The sequence below is a fragment of the Haemorhous mexicanus genome, chromosome 13 (assembly GCF_027477595.1).
Source record: "Haemorhous mexicanus isolate bHaeMex1 chromosome 13, bHaeMex1.pri, whole genome shotgun sequence".
NCBI lineage: Eukaryota > Metazoa > Chordata > Aves > Passeriformes > Fringillidae > Haemorhous > Haemorhous mexicanus.
This window is the reverse complement of record NC_082353.1, coordinates 8,514,202-8,533,580: the sequence shown is the minus strand read 5'-3', so window position 1 is coordinate 8,533,580 and position 19,379 is coordinate 8,514,202. Positions and strand designations below refer to the sequence as shown.

Below are 19,379 nucleotides of genomic sequence, written 5' to 3'. Positions count from 1 at the left end.
CAAGGATGAGGAGCACGTCTCAGGAAATGCTGGCAATTCAGCCCCGGAAGACTGAAGAGCTGATAGAACAGAGTCCTGAAATAGGAAAGCTTTACAGGAATAGCTTTTATGTTGTAGTAGCAAGGGGGAGAAATTTGGTATTGGGAGAGTAAGAGGTTGTTTGCAGTGTGACAGGTGACTTAGGAAAAGGTCAAAATGGAAATATGTTATGAGAAAAAAATTGTTTAGATGCAGGTAACTGCAGAAGATTAATGCTCTTGGTTGAGTTACAATTTCTACACATTTTTCTGAGTGGAATAGCTAAGACATCAGGAGGAAAACTCTGGGTACAGTGGTGTTGGTATTTAAGCATCAGTAAAAGCAGTAGAGGGAAGTTGGGTGTGACTTTAAGGTATTGCCTTTTGTAGGTTCTGCTATCCTCAGGAGGGCGTCAATGTTGTCACAGGCTTCAGTATTGAACACTTGCTGTCTGTGCTCCCTTTGTGGCGTCTAGAGATGACTTCAAAAATTTGCCATTCCTTATCATTTTGGGGGGGCATTTTAAAAGAAACTGTTAGTTATAGGATCTTCCTTTTGATTCTTTGATTTCATGAAAGATGTAAATGGGACAGCACTGGTCCTGTTGTTTGAATTCAAGTTTTTGGAGGTTTTGTTCCCTAACATCTTTGCTTTTTCCTCTGCTGCTGCTCTCCAACCAGAATTTTAACTGATATTCTGCTGGGATCAAATATTACATTAGTGAGAATTAAGGTAATACCCAGTTTTATAAACAAGCAAAAACCAAAATACCCCTTGGGAATGCCCTTCTGTTTCTTATTGCTCAGATTACAGGAAGTTTTCTCTAGTTCTGTCTATTTTAAACCTCAGCAGAATTTACATGAGTTGCAGACAAGCAGCTAAACTGGTGAAACTGTCATCACAAGTTATTATTTATAGGCTTGAGGGTTTTCCTGTTATTTGGTTATATATTGTAGTTGCTTGTAATTGATTTTCCTAATTACTGCCTCTACAAATTGGCCTTTCTTTTCCCCAGTTCATAGTCAAGAACCACGTTCACAGTGGTTGGGGTGGCAGCTCATCTGTACATCACTGACAGCAGCTTGCTACACGTGATGGCTGAGGATGGACATCCACCTTCCCACTCCTCCTAAACCAACATGAACACTAGGCTGGGTCAAGTAATTATAATTTGGGAACAAGAAGGCAGACTGAAAGATGAAAATAGGCAAAAGTGGACTGAGAATACCATAGTACGTTAGGTGAAAAGAAGCTACATGTAATGGGGAAAAAAGAGCATAAGAAGGAGATGAGGAGGAAAAATAGAATCACAACAGGGAGTAACAAGCAGTTATGCCTTGGGTTCTGTTCCCTGTATCAGCCACCATTTTTCCTTTTTAGAACTCTTTCCTGACAGGGTTGAGAGTTCTGGTCATCCTGTGGATAGATCTGGTCTCAGCCAGCTTAAATGAAGTACTGGTTTGGCAGTTGGGGTTTTGGAAATTCTGAAATAGTAGCACCCACTGTGACTGTTCAAATTCCATTTTGAAAATACCAGGTTTTGGAACTAAGCTTGTGATAAAACTGCTACCTCTCTTTTATCCACTACTTTCAAAGGATACATAAAACTTTGAGGTGGCAGATTACAGAAGCTGTGTTTTAAATATTAAAATTATGAAATTACTTTTCTTTTGAAGTGTTTTTGCAGTCTGCCTAAGTGTAACTTGCAGTTTCCCCTGTAAGAGGGAGAGCCAAGGAGCTCTGCTACAGGAGTGTTAGAGAAATGTTGTAAGAAGAAAAACAAAAGCACTGTGATACCAACTTGGAAAAGTAGCTGCTGTGCAGAACAGCTGTTGTGCAAAACAGTGTCGTAACCACTTAGACTTGTGTGATGGAAATGGAGGAGAAGTAGAGATTGAAACAAGCATTTTTAAATGTATGTACAAGCATGAGTTATGTCCTCTGATGTAGAATAGTGCAGCACACTGTTTTTCAGCTTATTTAAATCTGGAGATTGCTCAGTTTTAGCTCAGTCCTGTGGCTCACTATGTGGCTAAGCTTAGCAATGCAAAGTTGGCTTTTCTAAGTGTCTTTTATGATCTTTGTTAGATGTAGTTCATGCAACACTTTCTGATAACTTCTGGCATTTCATTAAATGTAATTTGGGGTGGGGGAATGTGGCAATCATCAGATGCTGAAAGCTTAGTAAGGGTGCCATGTGATTCTGCTCTGCGCTTCTTAGGCAGGATGTGATGTCTTGTACCTGAAGAACTCTGTGCACCTTAACATATTGCACAGAAATGTCCAGGGAAAACTGTGAAACATAAAATAAGCAAAGGGAAAACATTATACAATTAGAATATAAATAATATTAATATTGTCTTGAGAAGTGCATGCATATGGAATATCTTGTCCTTATGTAGGAGAACAGTGATATTGCATAATTGAAAATGTCTTTGGAAGTTTTTTGTGTCATAAGCCTCTCAACAAATGGAATGAGCTGTGTTCCCTGCATACCTAGTTCTACTAAAATTTTGGAAACTTTTAGAACTGTATGAATTACCTATTTAGGTATCATAACAATTATGTAAGTAAATGTTATATAACCATTTTCTTGCTTAGATGTATCCAAACTGACATGCAGAGAAGAGGTAGAGCAAAACATTCTACTCAGAAATTCTTAATGTTAGGTTTTCATTAAAATGGCCCTTTTGGGAGGAGCTGAGCACAGTGAGCTCCTGCTGATCCCCACTCGGTGGGTCGGAGGCTGCAGTGGTGCTGCCTGCTCTGGGGGCTGGCACTGGCCCTTCACACGTGATGTGCTGTCCCTACCGCTCCTGCCCGTCCGGATGGCCGGAGCTGGCGCAGATTGCTCAGCGGGGCTTGGCAGCCTCCCTTCCTCCGGCACCTGTGGGATGAGCTGAGCCCGCAGGTCCCAGCCTGGAGCCGTGCCCAGCGCAGCAACAAGCCCACTCCCGGCGGCTGGAGGTTACCTGGCTGAGGATGTGGAGTGGCAGCACACGCTGTCTTGTCACAGGTTCATGAAGCTGTTCCTGCCAGGCCAGGGGCACTTATTTGCAGAGAATATTAATTGTTTTTTGTCAAAGCTGCTTGAAGCTACCCATACCTCTCTGGAACACTGTGTTCAGAGGAGTTGCATGTTTTAGATAAACATGTTTTGAGAGTATAAGTCTTATATAAGACTTATTATATAAGCCATTAGAAATTTTCTTGGACCCTTTTGTTATTCATAGTATTTTCAGAAGTGTTATCCTCTGACTATATCACTTAATTTTTTTAAGCCCTTCTATAGTGTGGAAGAATACGGTGGAAAATTAGTATTATGTAGTTTTAGGGTTTATAGTCTAATTCATAGAAACTGTGTAAGTTTTATTAGACAATCTGCTCCATATGAAAACTTGTTTGCCACTCTTGTCTTTTAATTAAATATGCCTCAACTCTATGTCATGCTGTAGTTGTGTGAGAAGGACTAAGTTTCCCAGTCCTGAGTGTAGGAAGTAAAATGTAGCTAGAGTTAGAAAGAGCCATCAGGGCAAAGGACCAGGAAACTGCAGTAGAGGGGTACAGGAAGTGGGTGGGAGTTGAGGAAATGCATTTTTCCTAAAATGTGGAATTGATGTAAAATCTAGCAACTAAACATTGAAACCTATTGTGAAAATGTGTCCCTCAGAATAATAGATTGTTATGGACAAGAGCAGCTTCTCCTACCGTTGCTTGCATTGTGTTCTTCTGTTGATTTATCTGGATAATGACTGTGGTTCTGTGTGATGTTTTGCCCTCCCTTAATTCCAAGGTATTTTTCTCTCCCATTTCCTCTTCACTGTGCATTTCCTGTTGCTTAAGTGCTTGTAATGAAGCTCTGAACAGCTGAGAAATGTCATGTTCTCTGTATATCCCTAAATCAGCCCTGTTCAGAAGTTCTTAGAATGTGTTGGAACCCCATTAGCCCACTTCAAAGGTGTGATCAAGGTCCCACTACACAGGCCAGCCCTAAAATTATGGCATGAAGTAACCAATTAACTTTGCCTAGCATTTAATCAAGCAGTTAATTTTGAGATGTAGCTTGCTAAAATATCCAGCTTTGAGAGATCCTGGAAATATGAGCAAAACCACTTTGCTTTTTCAGCAGTAAAAAAAGAAATGGATAGCTTTACAGTTGTGAGGGAAAGTTCCATTTGTTAACCAGTGATATGAATAATATGGTGTGCTATTTTAAGCTCTATACATAGAGCTTAAATAGAGGTAAGCTAGTAATTGAGCTTTAGAGTTGGTGTTCGCCATGTAAGCATGCTTCTAGAGGTTCCAAATGTGGTGCAGAGCTGAACCCCCCAAGCAATGCTGGCTGAGCTGATACAAATGGTTTAAATAAATAATAAAAAGAGCTAAATTCAGTCCTGAAAGAATCATCACAGGAGCCTAGTTAACAGTTGAGGGAGTGGTGCTGATTTTCCCTCGTATTGTACTGGCACATGTGTGCTGTAGCAGATGTGCAGCAGTGCTGTAGCACTTGAGGCAGGGCTGGTGGAGGTGATGCTGTTCTGTGCCTTAGGAGCTGTGATGAGCCCTGACTCAGGGGTGTGCAGCTAGAGTTTGCTAAGACTTGAATGCTGCCAGTCCCAGCTGGGAGTTTTAAGAAGCAGCTTTTTGAACTTGTAGTCCTATTGTTTACATGGCTCAGGGCACTATATTTATCTGAATATTCAGTGTAAATATTGTGAAAAGATTACAGAGTAGGACAGCATTTAGCCTATTGAGCATTAGTTTCGGGAAGAGTTCTGTAAGTTACAATCAGTTGTCATTCATTTAATATTTTCAAAAACATGTACCCATGCATGCCTGATTTTTCTTTTTTGATTCCTTTCCCGGATCCCAGTACTACCAGCTTCTTTATAAGCCCACCATCTCTGGGCTGATCAATGTGTGGCATATGTCAACTCTAACCCAAGTAGGGACATATTTCTTAGAGTATAAATAAGAAAGCCATATAAACTTGGGTCTCTTTCTTCTTCCACATTTAGTGAAATTTCTTGTGACTACATATATTTAACACATTTACCTTTTGTCAAATATAATTAAAATTGATAAGACAGATGTAGCCAAATCACACCTCATTTTCCCTGCAAAGTTATTAAAATAGCTCAGTTTTCATACTGAAAACCCTCTCCATCACAGTGTGAACAAAGTGGTGTGCTGCTATACTGTATATTTGAGTTTGGGGTGCTGCATCAAATGCATTATGTAGATTGCTCTTCCATCTCCTGGTTTTCTACTTCTTCCTGCTCCACAACCAGCAAAGTAGGTGGAACCTCTTAAATCTCAACCATGAGTTAACAGTCTGACATCATGTCTTCCTATATGTGTCAAGGACAGCAGTGATCTTTATTGAGGAACTTGATTAAAAAATTCCTGATATAATAAATACCTGTTGTAGACTTTGAATGGCAGGATGTTGGAGGGAGATAGGATGAGAAAATTAAAAACCGAAGAGAGCTTAAAAATCAACCCCTGAGACAAAGCAACCGCAAACCCTAAAAATATATAATTCACATTTATGCAGAGAAAAATTGCACTGTGTTTAAGGTCTATATCCTCCTGTGGTATTTCTTCAGATTGCCAGAAGCATGTCCTTGTATGTGTTTGTGCTTTGCCTATTGCTTTTCTTCCTGCAGTAAGTCAAAGTGTTCAAGCAAAATGTTTACCCAGGATGCTGGAAGAGATGAGAGCGCAGGAAGCTTTTAGCTCTGCCAAGGTGGTTAGTTTTAGCACATGATGATGGCAGAATAGATCAGGGAAGAGGGGAATAGAATGTTCATCACAGAGTTCTGTGTGTCTGGTTGGCTCTGTTTGGGGTTAAATCAAATGATTAAACCTTGGAATGTGAACATGGGATGAGAGGCTGGGAGATCATTTCCTTGTACCTGCACAAGTCTTTGGCTTCCCTGTCCCAGCAGCTACTGACACTAGATCCTTTAGAGACTTTGTACACAGGAACTTTTTGAGCTAATACTCAAAATTAATACTTTTTATACTCAATACTCAGTAATACTTTTAATGAAGGTAAGAAGTCAAAGACTTGAGGGGAAGTTTTCTTAACAGTTCCCAGTCCGTTAATTCTGAGTGCTTGTAGTTGAGCCACTGCAGTGAGTGGTGTGTGCTCCTGTGAAGTGGAGGGGGTGCTGGAGGAATGTTCTGGTGGGAGAAGAGAGCACTATGCAGATGTGCATCGGGGAGAAAATGCTGCATGCATGTGGTTTCTCTAAAAACCGAAGTGCCTTTTCAATCTCTTCTTGTGGCTGCTGTTTAGTAGAGGTCCAGTATGCTAATGGCCTTATAAACTCGTGAGGGAAATCCAGACAAAAGACTTCTGATTACAAATACCATGCTTTTTAAATTGTGGTGTTTCTGTGTTTTAAAGAGAATATACTTTCACTTTGACAGATTAAACTGCCACCGATGATGGAAATCATAACGGCTGAACAGCTGATGGAATACTTAGGTTAGTAACTGCAATAAATCCCTTTCATTTGTGTGTTGGACTTTGTGGTGCATAGCAACATAGAGCTGTTTTATGTATCTACTATTTTATTCAGCTTTTTATTTGATTCCAGAAAATTACTTACAGTATTCAGTTACTCATGCTTTTCCTTAACTGTTTTTAGAAGTTTTCTGCAATGCTTTCCAAAGTGATTGGTCTAGTTCATGCCATTGGTATGGCTCAGTGCACCAACACATTGCCAGATTTAAAATTATTCATGTCTCTTACAGTGTTGTTTTATTATAGTTGACAGAATGTAGTAAGTCAAGTCTGTCTTTAATTGTCTATAGTAACTCTAATCCTTGGGAGTATGACCCAATTAAAATAACAAGAAAAATTAATGTAGTCCTCACAGTGACTGGAGTCTCATTTGCAGGCACTACTCTTGTATCATATTCAGTGTTCAACAAAACTTCAGCTCTTTGTATCTGACAGGGCTAGAACTTTAATAACCCTGATGATCCAGGTGTTAAAAGTGCAGTTGTGGTAGTACTTAAGCTGTATGTAGCACTTTTCCTTCCCTTGTAGCCTGACAAATATAAAATGTTTGAACTTAGTAGAATAGGTTTGATTTTTTCTTAAGCAGGAGAAAAAAACCCTTTCGATATTTTCTTTATTTTTGCTTGTAAGAACATAGCTTGTTGTTTTCAGAAGCAAATTGCTGTGTCTTCTGGTTGAAGAAAAAAGTTATCTACATAGTTTTCTCCAAAAACTAAGAAATCTTGCTCCCTGTGTCTAAGCATTTCTTATAATTGCATTGATGACACAATACTATCTGAAGTCACTACATAATTCCAGTTGTCTAAATGTGTATTGTTTCTTGAAGGCATATTTTAGCTTCTGGAATTATCTTACTAAATTGAATAATAAAACTATATTCAAATTATTTTGGTTCCTATTCACTCAACAGATTAGCAGTTCTCCTACAGTTCTTCTACAGCTGAAAAAAAAAAGCCAAAACCAACAAAACAGCCTTCAACCACTTTCAAGTTAAAAGAGTATAAATTAGGAAACTTATAATGATATTTTTCTGAGTTTAGTAATGGAGCAAGGGAATAAGTACAAAAACATAGGAAAAAAAAATCTGGAAAGTGGATATTAGTCTCTAAAGATGTTATAAATCTTGAACCTCAGTGTGTTGATTAACTATTAACTAATTTATTACCTTTGCATTGTAGACAAAGGTGGAATACAAGTGTTGTGGTTTAAGCCCAGGCAGCCCCTTGTTCACTCCCCTGCCAGTGAGATCAGGTAGCGAATGGGGAGGGTAAAAACAGAAAACCTGTGGGTTGAGTTAAAGACTCAATATGGGGAAAGCAGAGCAACACAGGGAATTAATTCACTGCTTCCCAAGGGCAGGCAAGTGTTCAGCCATCCCCAGGAGAGCAGCACCCTGTCACATGTGCTGACTTGGGAAGAAAAACACCATCCATCACTCCAAGTGCTCCTCCTTCTTCCCCCCATGCTGGGGGATGATGTCACCTGGTCTGGAACCATCCTTCTGTGGGGGTCACCTGTCCTGGCTGTGTCTCTCACAGCCTCCTGTGCCCCCTCACCAGCGTGGCCCTGTGAAAAGCAGGAAGGGCCTTGGCTCTGAGTGAGCCCTGCTGAGCAATAACAAAAACTTCTCTGTGTTATCAGCCCTGTGTTCAGCACAAATCCAAAGCACAGCCCCACACCAGCCACTGTGAAGAGAATGAGCTGTATTCCAGTCAAAACCAGCACAGCAAGTTTTATAGACTTACTGGTGTATAAAACATGGCAAACCTTTCACAGTATCAGTCAGGATAAGTGGTTGTCTTTTTAAATTGTGTACAGAATTACATACGTTACTGTGAACAGTTTGACCTTTTTATATTTTTAAGCTGATGCACAGAGGGAGGTTAGCTTTTGAATAGTGAAGAGATTGGTATGATACCCCAAGAGATTATGAAATGTTGCTTTAGTAACAATTGGCCATTTGAATTTTATTTCTTAGTATAATCTTACTAAGTTTTTATATTCATATTTTACTCCATTATTATAATTCAGGTTATAAAACAATGTGATCTCATTATTTGGTAGAAAACTTCACTTGTGGTATTCATTATCAGTCAGCTTCAGTCAGAAACATTCATAGAAATGTTGAAGCTTTGATTGTGGAATAAATTTATTTTCATTTTTGCTTTCTTTCAGGAGACTACATTCTTGATGCAAAACCTAAAGAGATATCTGAAATTCAGCGACTTAATTATGAGCAGGTAAGGAGCTGCTCCTGTGTCTGAGGAAACTAAAACTACGTTTCTCACCTGGAGTTTGTCACCTTGTTAAAAACCAGAAGCATACAGACCATTGTTTGTAGTTTGTTTTTGTCTGGGCTTGATGTAGAGTAATAATTTTATATATGGGCCATTAGTGAAGAAAAACTCAGTATTTTTTAACAGAAGACACTTTTCCCCCCCTGTTATGAAATAACAGTAATGAAGTAAAACAGGTTTTATGGAGGAAGTGTAACACAGAGGTACTAATAAAAGTTTGTAACAGGGTGGTTGCTTTTTGAAGTCTTGTGTTGCATGTCCTTCAGTTGCTCTGTTCAGTGGTGCCTGCCAGAGTTTCTCTGAGGATGTAAACAGAGTAAGAGAGATCTGTGTTCTTAATCGTGATGGACAAAAAGAGGTTGATCCCCTGTTATGAAAGGCAGTGTTATTTGCACTGACCACTATTTATATGTCATCACAGAATTCTTTCTGTACTGAAGATAATGCTATTACATTTAAAAATTGTTGATTTAGTATATATTTTCCAAGCTCTGTCTGTAGTCATAGCTGGTTTTTTGGTTACTCATGGAAAAGTGAATTTGAATTTTTTAATAGGTGTAAGGTTTCAGGGTAGTTCTGTTTATTCTTAGGTAGTTTTTTCTTGTTCTCATTCAGTGTTGAAAGCCAAATCAAGTAACTTGAGATTGATTTGTATCAGATTATAGGAATTACTTTTGTAATAAATGGAATTGGCTATTTTTTTCCACACAATTCTGTGTTGTAGAAGGTATAGCTATAATCACCTTATAGGAGGGTGATGAAAACTATTATGCCTGCTGACAAATCCATATATCTGAGCATAGCTTTCTTATGCTCAGACATGGATTTAGAACATAAATGTCACATACCCGAAGTTTTTAACCATGTAATTTCAAAGAAGCCTTCTGTTCTAGAAATCTTCTGAGTTGCTTTGAAGGTACGGAAATAGTTAAAGTAGAGGTGATAATGTTGAAATTGCAGTGAGAAACTTCTGTGGTTTTCTGGTCTGTTTGATGTAATCCTGCTTTGTTTGCAAAGTAAACATTAACAAAATAAATGCAGCTATTGTCTGTAGATGTATGGTCTGAATTTGTGGATGGCTAGTGCTGACTTACTGGGGACTTCTTACTCATTAAACAGAATAAGATTATGGCGAAATTTCTTTCAAAACAGACAGGTTTTTAAATTTGATATCTGGCCCCTCCTAATGACATGCTCATGTTAAGGTGGTTTGGTTTGCTTTTAAAATGATAAAAACTTAAAAGGTGAAGCCATCTTGATAACTGCTTCAAAATCTTGCTAAATTCTAAATCTTGTGACAGCAAAGTTGTCAATAAGGTGAAGCAACTTGTAGTAAGGCAGTGGGAGCTGTTCCATTCCTGATCATGGAAACTTGACAGAACAGGGCAGTTAAAGGGCTACAAGCATTAAAATTCTCATTTGTAGCAGCCATGCTCAAGTGCAGATTCTGATCAGAAAACAACAGAAGCAGCTGTCTTTAACCATCAGTAATTTCAGTCTGTGAATCTTTGCTGTCTCCATCTCCTGTCCAATCTCCATTTCTGGTCTTTGCCATGCTATTTTCTCATTGTTTTAAGCCTGAATTCCTCTTAAACAACAGAATGTTGCAAAACCCAAAACCCCCCAAAGAAACAACAAAGTGCCTCCATTTCCCCAAATCTTTTGCTCAAGACTTTCTGACCATATTCTCGTGGACTTTTCTCACTTAGTGGAAAATTCTTTTTCCTGCATGTCAGGAATTTTTTTAATCTGTTGGTTCAAGATAACTGTTTGACAAAACACATGTTTTCTTTGGCTCATCTTTCCTTTCTGTGATTGGAACTTCATAACTTGATAATTCTCCTTAGGATTCTGTTGGGATCACTACTATAATAAGTGCTACTTTCATGACTTGTTTCAAAAGTAGAATCTACAGGCCATTTAAAGGTATGCCCAAAATAAGATAGAAAATGTTATTTTAATTAAAGAAAAAAAGTGGTGAACAATTAAAGACTCTGATTCTCAGTACTGAATTCTGAAATTAGAGCTGGCAAGTGGGTCTGTGTAGATCTTACTGTTCATTCATTATGTAGTGACAAGTACTTCATCCTGACTTGTAAGGGAAGGCTTAAAAGGGGAGAAGAAACCTCAAGAAAAGTCCCTTGAAGATTCCTTTATAATTCAGTCTTCTTGCAAACATCTGGCTTGTGGCTTTGGGAAATAGACCTAAAAGCAATCAGAACTGCCTAAAAGTAGTTTATGGGTGTAAAAGAGGAAACAATCCGATAGAGGTGATTGGAGGGAGATTCTTTTATTTCATATATCTCCTGGCACAATGTGTAAAGGGAATGTGCACTGAAACATTTGTTTAGGAAATTTACCCTTTAAAATTTTTTTGAAGTGTTGAGTTAATGAGTGCTAAATGATGAAGGGTTACAAGAGTTACAAGGGTTAACCCCTACCAAGTGTACAAAGCTGTGTTGGATGATCTGTTCTGTTGTTTTCTTTCTGTTTTCAGAATATGAGTGATGCAATGGCAATTCTGCATAAGTTGCAGACGGGTCTGGATGTCAATGTGAAGTTCACAGGTGTCCGAGTATTTGAATACACACCTGAATGCATAGTGTTTGATCTGCTTGATATCCCCTTGTACCATGGATGGTTAGTGGACCCTCAGGTAACTTACTCTGTTTCAATTATTAAAAATAAAATTATTCTGAATATTATTGGTGGGATGGGAGGTATTTGTAAATTTTAACAAGTCAGTAATGAATATGGTAATGAATTTTTTAAACCTAGTCAGAAAAATTGAGAAGTGAATACAGACTATGTTTTTTTAGTGCAGGAGCTTTGCAGAGCCTGGGTCTATAGACAAACTACTTTAAAAGCCTTTTATGACTCTGTAAAGAAGAATTGGTTTTCTGAGGGAAGTAGCAAGTTGCCCCAGATACAGTGTCCCAGTCATCATTTTTGAAAACTTATTGGAGAACACGTGGAAGGAATACAAAGTTACTTTGCTCCTCTTTTTAATTCTGATTTCTTAGTCACTGCTATTGAGAAATGAGGATGGTGGAACTGGTTGGAGAGAACTGCATCTTTAGCAAACATGTAATTTATTTTTAATTACAATATTTAATAAACCATAAAGTGGTATTGTTTGCTGAGGGGGAAACTGGTGAGTTTGGCTGGAATAATAATGCCTAAGTGTTTTTCTTTTCATGCCTTGGTGGTGAGAGTTGCTGTTCTCTTAGCCTGGCCCAGCTGATCCAACTCATGCTGTGTTCTCCATCTGCCTTAGCTCTTGATGCTAAGGGTTAACTGAAGGATTTAAAATAGGATCTGAAATAGCAAAATCTGTAACACTCTGGGCTAAAATGTTTTGGCCTAGATTTTTTTAAGGGGATAACATCCTCTCTTTGTTGAATTCTTACTGTCTTATTAATAATTGCCACTGGCTTGCAGCTGTGTTCTGTTCTTCTCAAAGGTAAATTCTCCATGTTGCTCCTTCCTGCTGCAGGTTGCTGACATAGTAAAAGCAGTTGGTAACTGCAGTTACAATCAGCTGGTGGAGAAGATAATTTCTTGTAAACAGTCAGAAAACAGTGAACTGGTTAGTGAAGGTAAGTAATCTTTTTCTGTATTTTATCAAAGTATGTCCCCTGCCAAATCTAAGTTAGATATTTTCCCTGTGGGTGATGCTGAGTAGAGGTAACAGTGGTAAGAGCTGCATTCTGTGTGCTGAGCTACTTTCCCTGGGCAGGCACGCAGCACTGTGCTTGTCTTCTCAGCTTCTCTGATGTATGCTCTTGATCTGTTTAATATACTTCTTCAAAAGCTGGCAAGAACTTCCCCTATTGTGGCAGCATTCAGATTTCAACTTAGCTATGTATTATCTCCTGTAATTAGAATATCGATTATGTACTCCATTACAGCACGGGGAAATATGAGTAGTATTAGAAGTGGATATAGCATTTCTGAACATGGGAAGGTTTGTTTGCAATGCTGTGGTTTTAGAACTTTGACGCTTGTTGTCCCCTCTTTTTATGTGTTCCCTAAGGCTTGTGGCAATATGGGGACATAGGAGGAAGATAGGAAAAGTGCTGCTGTTGTTTCCAGATCTTATATTGGCAAGTGTGTAATCGACACACATAACAGTATGTTTTGCTTTTGTAGGGTTTGTAGCTGAGCAGTTCCTAAATAACACAGCTACACAATTGACATACCATGGACTGTGTGAGTTGACTTCAGCTGTCCAGGAGGGAGAGCTTTGTGTGTTCTTCAGGAACAACCATTTTAGCACCATGACCAAATACAAGGTACATCCAGCATTTTTGTCTTTATTATTGTGTTTTGTGTTTCAAAGCAAGTCATGCTTTTTTACTGTCTTGAAGTAGAATTAAATTCCAGGTTTTTATATATAAATATAGCTTACAGTGAATATAAGGTCTGTAGTAAATGTTGCTTAGGAATTATTGATTACAGTGGTTTAGTCACTGGGATCCATTACTACTTTAAATCTTCTTGTAGCCTTTCCCTTTATGTTCTGTTTACTCCCTGTGTTAACTCTTTGTGGTTAGGTATAGTTATGTACACTTCTTACACGGCTTCAATTTTCTTGCAGTTTGTGGTTGGCATGATAGGGTTACTTTAATTTCTTGTTTCTGAGGATCTAAAAGTTTGCATTACATTTGGCCAGTAGATGAGTAGGTCCATATGCAAAATCCCAAATGTTTCGAGAATTTGAAATGGGCTACAATATTGGTTCCCTTTGTTAGGGAAGAGAATTTCTTTTAATTATTTTTTTGTCTGTATCTGGGGAAGCAAAATGGCAGCAGTTGGGAAAGGAGTATTCCAGGGTTCAAAAAGCAAGTGTCAGCATGGTTAGTGCTTCTGGGACTCCTTCCTCCATGGAATGGAGAATCTAGTTTGGCAAGTTTACATTCATTTACGGAGCATCTTCATGCTAAAACAACTTTACTTTTGCTAGGATCTAGTGTATGAGTTTTTACCTTTGTATAAGAAGCTTAAAATTATGTTTGGTTATCTGTTATTTAATAAGACTTTAATTTCATGTACATTTGTCCGTATGAATAATGCTAATAAAAGCAAAAAAAGAAGAGGTGCATAACATGGAAAAAAATTAAGAAACCCCTGGTTTTGCCATTATATGATAATGTCATATACCTCATGTGAATGACACTTTCATTTGTTACTGCTAGTCCTTTTTTCCTCCCTCTGTTAATCTTGGCTGTCAGTGCTAATCTTTGGCATTTTGAGTAACTACTCATAAGCTGAGCTAAAGGTCTGAACAGTCCTGAAAAATAATGATTAACTCTACAAGCAGGTAACACAGTTGGTTTTCTGATTAGAGTGCATCTGAGATCTGGTTTAAATCTGTGTATACAATGCCACTCACTTAAAGCAGTAGGACAAATAAAGGTCTCTTTCTCCTCCCTTCTTCCATTTAAATAACCCAGAGCTATGAAATAAATCTCTGGGTGGTCAAATATTACCTGATGCAGCTCATTTAAGTCACAATTTTGAGTATAGTTGTAGTTTTTCCCCTCTCTGCTTTTCTAAATTTAGTTCTTGGATTAGCTGGTGGCAGCTGGTGAAGCAAGCCTGTACATGGTTTTACACTCATTATATGGAGTGGGGAGGGAAGAATAAACACCAACCTCAACATAGTTTGGTTTTAAAAAAGGAAATAGTAAAGGTACAGTTGTACTTTGTGGGTACAAATGGTATCTAGAGGTGCAGCTTCTCTTTTACTTTGTTTAAAGGCCATTCTAGATAAAAATACATAAATCCTCCTGGAAATAACACATTTTTGTGCTATTATTAAACCCTTTAAAATATTATTTGTATTAAATACAGTCAGTAAGTATCACTTTGACCTGTGGATTATAAATACAGATTAGTTTTGTAAAACATAGGCTCTTTGTAGTCTTTTGCAGCCCAGTATTACATAAAAGGGTAGAACCTGGTGTGTGTCTGTGCTTTATCAGCTTCATACTTGTAAACATTTACTTCTCAGTTGAGATCCCTTTTCCTAATAGAAATAAAATGGAACACTTCAATGAGTTAAATATCCTCAGCCAATATTAATAATACAGAACAGGTTCAGGCAGTGAGTAAAGATCTGTGTCTTGAGTTTCACCTGTAAGAACTAAATACAAGTCCTAAGAAATATAAAGTTAAAATATTTGAAAATGAGTGTGGTTTGTATATTTAAGGTTTGTTGCTGCTAAGTCACAGTGTTTTCAATCTTGTGCTTTTTGAGAATTCTTAGAATTCTGAAATGTTAAATTTTGAAATAGAGGCTATTATTCTTAATTTCCACAGTCATGATGGGGAATGACCTTGTAGTTAGTGTTTAATTTCCGTGTTATTTACATGTTTTAGTTCCTGAGGTTATTGCTTGTAAATGGTGTTCATTTTGATTTGGATTTCTGCTGAGTGGTACATGGCAGAATTTGAGCTATCAAGCAACTTTTTAATAAAGACATAAAATAATTTTTAAATTGATGTTTAAAGGCCAGCAGTAACTCTTTTGGCTCCTACCTACCCAGCTGTTTGCAGTAGCAGTAGGTCTAGGGGGTCTTTTGTATCAAGTCAGAAATAGACTTAACTTGGGCTTTTGGCCAAGATCAGCTCTCCAGAAATTTCTGGCCCTCCAGGATACTCATGTGAGTGCCAGATGCATTGTTGCTGAAGAGCTGAGATATTTTTCAACTGCTCCACTCTTTCCATCTCCTGGGTTTAATGCTTGCTCTGCAGGTGGAGTTTGAGTTTCCTCACACTTTGAGCAGTAGCCAGCAGTGGCTGGACTATGTAGAAAAGTCCATCCATGGGGAAAACTGGAGACACAACATATGCCAGGGAAAATGGAGGTATAGAACTTCTGGGGCAAGAATGATGCAATTATTTTTTTCTTTTTCTCTAATACTGCCTTTCTCTCTTCCCCCTCCAAACCAATACATGGAAATGTATAAATAAAGCAGCCATAAAGTTAATCAAAAGGGAATTGCACATTTATTAAGTTATGTCCATGTAATAAAATCAGTGTATTTTTAGAAACATAGCTAAAGTAATTAGCAATTATTATTCTAAGTAAGCTAATGCTTAAACTTTTATTTGGCAGCTTTAATGTATAGCTGATACACGGACCTGTACACTGGGGATATTTTTAAATGCAGTGTGGGTTTTTTAGGGCTGATATTTTAGTGGAAGGACTTGGATTTCCATACCTTGTCCAGCTGCCCAAGTAATATTTTTTTCTACTTCCTGTCACTTTCATTGCATACTAATAATCTTGGCTCATGATTATACAGTAATAATTTTCAGCAGTTAAAAATGTGATTTTATTTTCTTGCCTTTGCTTTTCATTATGCAGATAATAAATACATCAAATGATAATTCCCTAGATCAAGGAAAAACAGGACTGTAAAGAGGGGATCAGTTTGGTAAGAAGATCTTAGTTCAGTTGGAATGTTTTTCCCACAGACTTGTTTGTAATAGAACCTGTGTTCTTTACTGAAAGGTATCAAGACACTTACCTGTTTGGATTCTTAAGTACATGTGTTTTCTACTTTATAAATGTTGTGTTTCTGCTTCAGAACTCAACAGATACTTTTATTCCAATACAAAGTGTATTTCGTAACAGTAATTGCACATTTTCCTTGGGCATTTAAGATTGGCACAGTAGAGGCAATGAATATAACTGCTTAAAAACATGTTTATTTTTCAATTTCTTAGTAAGTGTACAGTTATTATGCTGAGGGTTACTCTGAATTCAGTAGTACATACTTTCTTTAAAAAAATCTTTTTAATTTTAGTATATCTGAATGTTTCAACTGTTAGAGAAAATTAAAACAACACTCATTCATCCACTTAAAACACCTTCACAAAAACAAAGGGATCTGATCCAGAAGTCCAAGAGAATATTTACATACTATTCAAAACATAAGGCTTAAAATGTTTGTCTTTACTGTACGAAGCTATTAGACTGGTGTTTGGTTTTCTTTTTCTGTTTTCTGAATTGCTGGAAACTTGGTAATTGGCATTGGAACAAGTAGTTTAAAAACATGAATTACTTAATCTGATTATGAAATTATCCAAGGAAAGGAGAACTAGTAACATCCCCTGTAGCCTATATTTGTGCATTTCAGAGAGGGTTTTTTTTGTGCAAAGCAGATGACAGAGATCCCTGTTCAGGAGAATAATCTTGCTTTATCCTCAGCTTTATTTCAAGGTTCTTATATGTGAAACTATAAAATCTGGGCATTGGTCTACAATATCTAAATATTGATTCTTAGGATAAATAATTAGTCATAACTTTGTTAAAGTAAGCTGTGCCTACAGTAGTTACACACTTGGGACTGTCGCTGTTTTACTCCCTATTGGCTATAGTTTGTAGTAGATGCTTTTGCTCTCTATTACATGCTGGTATTTTGGGGAAGGTGTTTACCCACGAGACTGGGTATTTATTAAAAAACCCCCACATTTAAAAACAAATCTAAAAGATAATCTGGTAGTGCTCTAGAAATGGCCAGTTAAGATTTTTCTGAGAGTAGAAACATTTTGTAAAGCGTGACAACTCTTCTCAGAGACTGAGGGGCATTTGAAGGCCATTTTTGCGTGCATTGGTTACCAGCGTCCCGAGCTCGGCCTGGTCAGCTGTGCACAGGCCGGGCCGTGTCCCCCTTCTCCCCCCTCATCGGGGCCGTGTCCCCGTTCTCCCCCCTCATCGGGGCCGTGTCCCCGTTCTCCCCCCTCATCGGGGCCGTGTCCCCTCTCCCCCCTCATCGGGGCCGTGTCCCCGTCCCTCGGGGCCGTGTCCCTGTCCCTCGCAGGCAGCCCCAGCCCGGCCTGTGGAAGTGCCCGGGAAGGGCGGCCGCTTCCTGGCCGCAGGCTCGGCCTGGCTCGGTGCGGGCCCGGCTCCGGGCAGCGCCAAGCTCGGAAGGTAAAAGCCTCTCTCGAGTCACAGGCAGTCCTTGCTGGGGCCTGGGTGTGCCGCTGAGTGTGGCCTGTGCCTTTAGCGTTGGGAAGAGAACGTGCCTGGCATTAAACCTGTGCCTACAGAGCCAGTCTGTAGATAGGGCCTCTGTTTTCTTGTTGCGAGTGGAAGGAACAAACCCATGATGAGAGGCTGTGTTAGAGATTGCAGCAAAAGAGCCACCTCCTCTTGCTTTATATGAAATTATTGCCAAAGGTTCCATGAGCATTAGCAATATTGTGAGGATCCTGGTTGGGGTTCTTTGTGGAATCCAATTTAATTATACTAATATGATGTAAAGATCAGAGAAGTTGGTTAAAAACAAGGGAAGGATGACTTTGGATTTCTGATCTTTGATTTCTCATTTTCCTTTCATTCCAATAATGTGGCCAGGAACTCTGTCCCTTATCAGTTACCTTATCAGGTCCTAGGGAGCCTGTGTTTGTTGGTTTGCTAAGCTTTGTTCAAGTGAAGCAGAATGTTTGAAAGTATGCAGTTGGTACTGGAATTGCAGTGGTGGTGTTCAGATAATGTGGTGATATGCAATGCACTTTATTGCCTTTCATTAGGGAGCTGTGTTACATTTATTTTGTATTATTTACTCTAATGTGACATTTTTACAATCAGTGTTCAACTGAAAATTCTTACAAAGAATATGAATTTAAGATTTGAAACAGCTCTCTATTTCAAACAAGTGTTAGCTTTAATCCATCATTGGATGCTAGATTCTAATTGCATGAAGGCAATGGTGTACCTTAATATTTGTGTGTGGAAAAATTAAGCTTATAAGAGTTTGGAGATAGTAATAGTGAAATAGTGAAAATACTAGTTTTCCTAAGCTGCACAGTTTATAGGCTGTAATTAAAATGTATAGAGAGGAAAACCTGGGAGACACACAAACCACCCCCTTTTTTAGGTTTTGTTTGAGTCAATGTGCTGTTCAAAATAAAACATTAAAGTTCAAATACATTTTATCTTTAAAATTCTGGGATTTTTTTTTTATATCTTTTTGAAGACTTCTTGTATACAGAATGTTGTGAAATAGGTATTTTTGTGCAAACTGGAAACGTTGTGAAATTACTTCCTTTTATTTTCTTCTGGTAATTTTAAGTGTCAGGAGTATCATTCAGTTCTTAGGCAGGTTTCCAAGGGACAGATGATTTCTTAGATCATGTTATGGGATCACACTTGTTGCTGACACTTATATTTATGTCTGTGAAGCCCTCCCGTGGTGGTTAACTCCCATTCCAAGGCTTGAACATGCAGTAGTGTTACCTGTTTGGTTTTGGTTTGGGTTTTTTATCCACTCTGTTTGGCCTTGTGTGCAAGTGCATGTTATGGTATTAGGTAATGTTGGAATAATTACTGTATGTGAGTCTTCAAATAATATTTTTGTTACATCGAGTGACCTCCCAGCCCCAGCAGGGGCAGCTGTAAACAGAGTGGGATTGACAAGATGTGAGTGGAATTTCAACATCTCCCTTAGAGAGTTAGTGAATGACTTCAGAGAAGTCAGGGAGCTCATTCTGTATGTGTTGAGTATGGACAGAGT

General features: G+C 38.4%; 1 protein-coding gene across 1 annotated transcript in view; it reads left to right on the top strand.

The window, feature by feature from the left end:
- MINDY2 (MINDY lysine 48 deubiquitinase 2) overlaps window positions 1-19,379 on the top strand; it is a 32,698-nt gene that overhangs the window by 1,810 nt on the left and 11,509 nt on the right. The window contains exons 2-6 of the mRNA XM_059858247.1: window positions 6,457-6,514; window positions 8,729-8,793; window positions 11,348-11,506; window positions 12,347-12,449; window positions 13,003-13,145. Coding sequence (XP_059714230.1) covers window positions 6,457-6,514; window positions 8,729-8,793; window positions 11,348-11,506; window positions 12,347-12,449; window positions 13,003-13,145 — 528 coding nt within the window. The remainder of the gene's footprint in view (window positions 1-6,456; window positions 6,515-8,728; window positions 8,794-11,347; window positions 11,507-12,346; window positions 12,450-13,002; window positions 13,146-19,379) is intronic.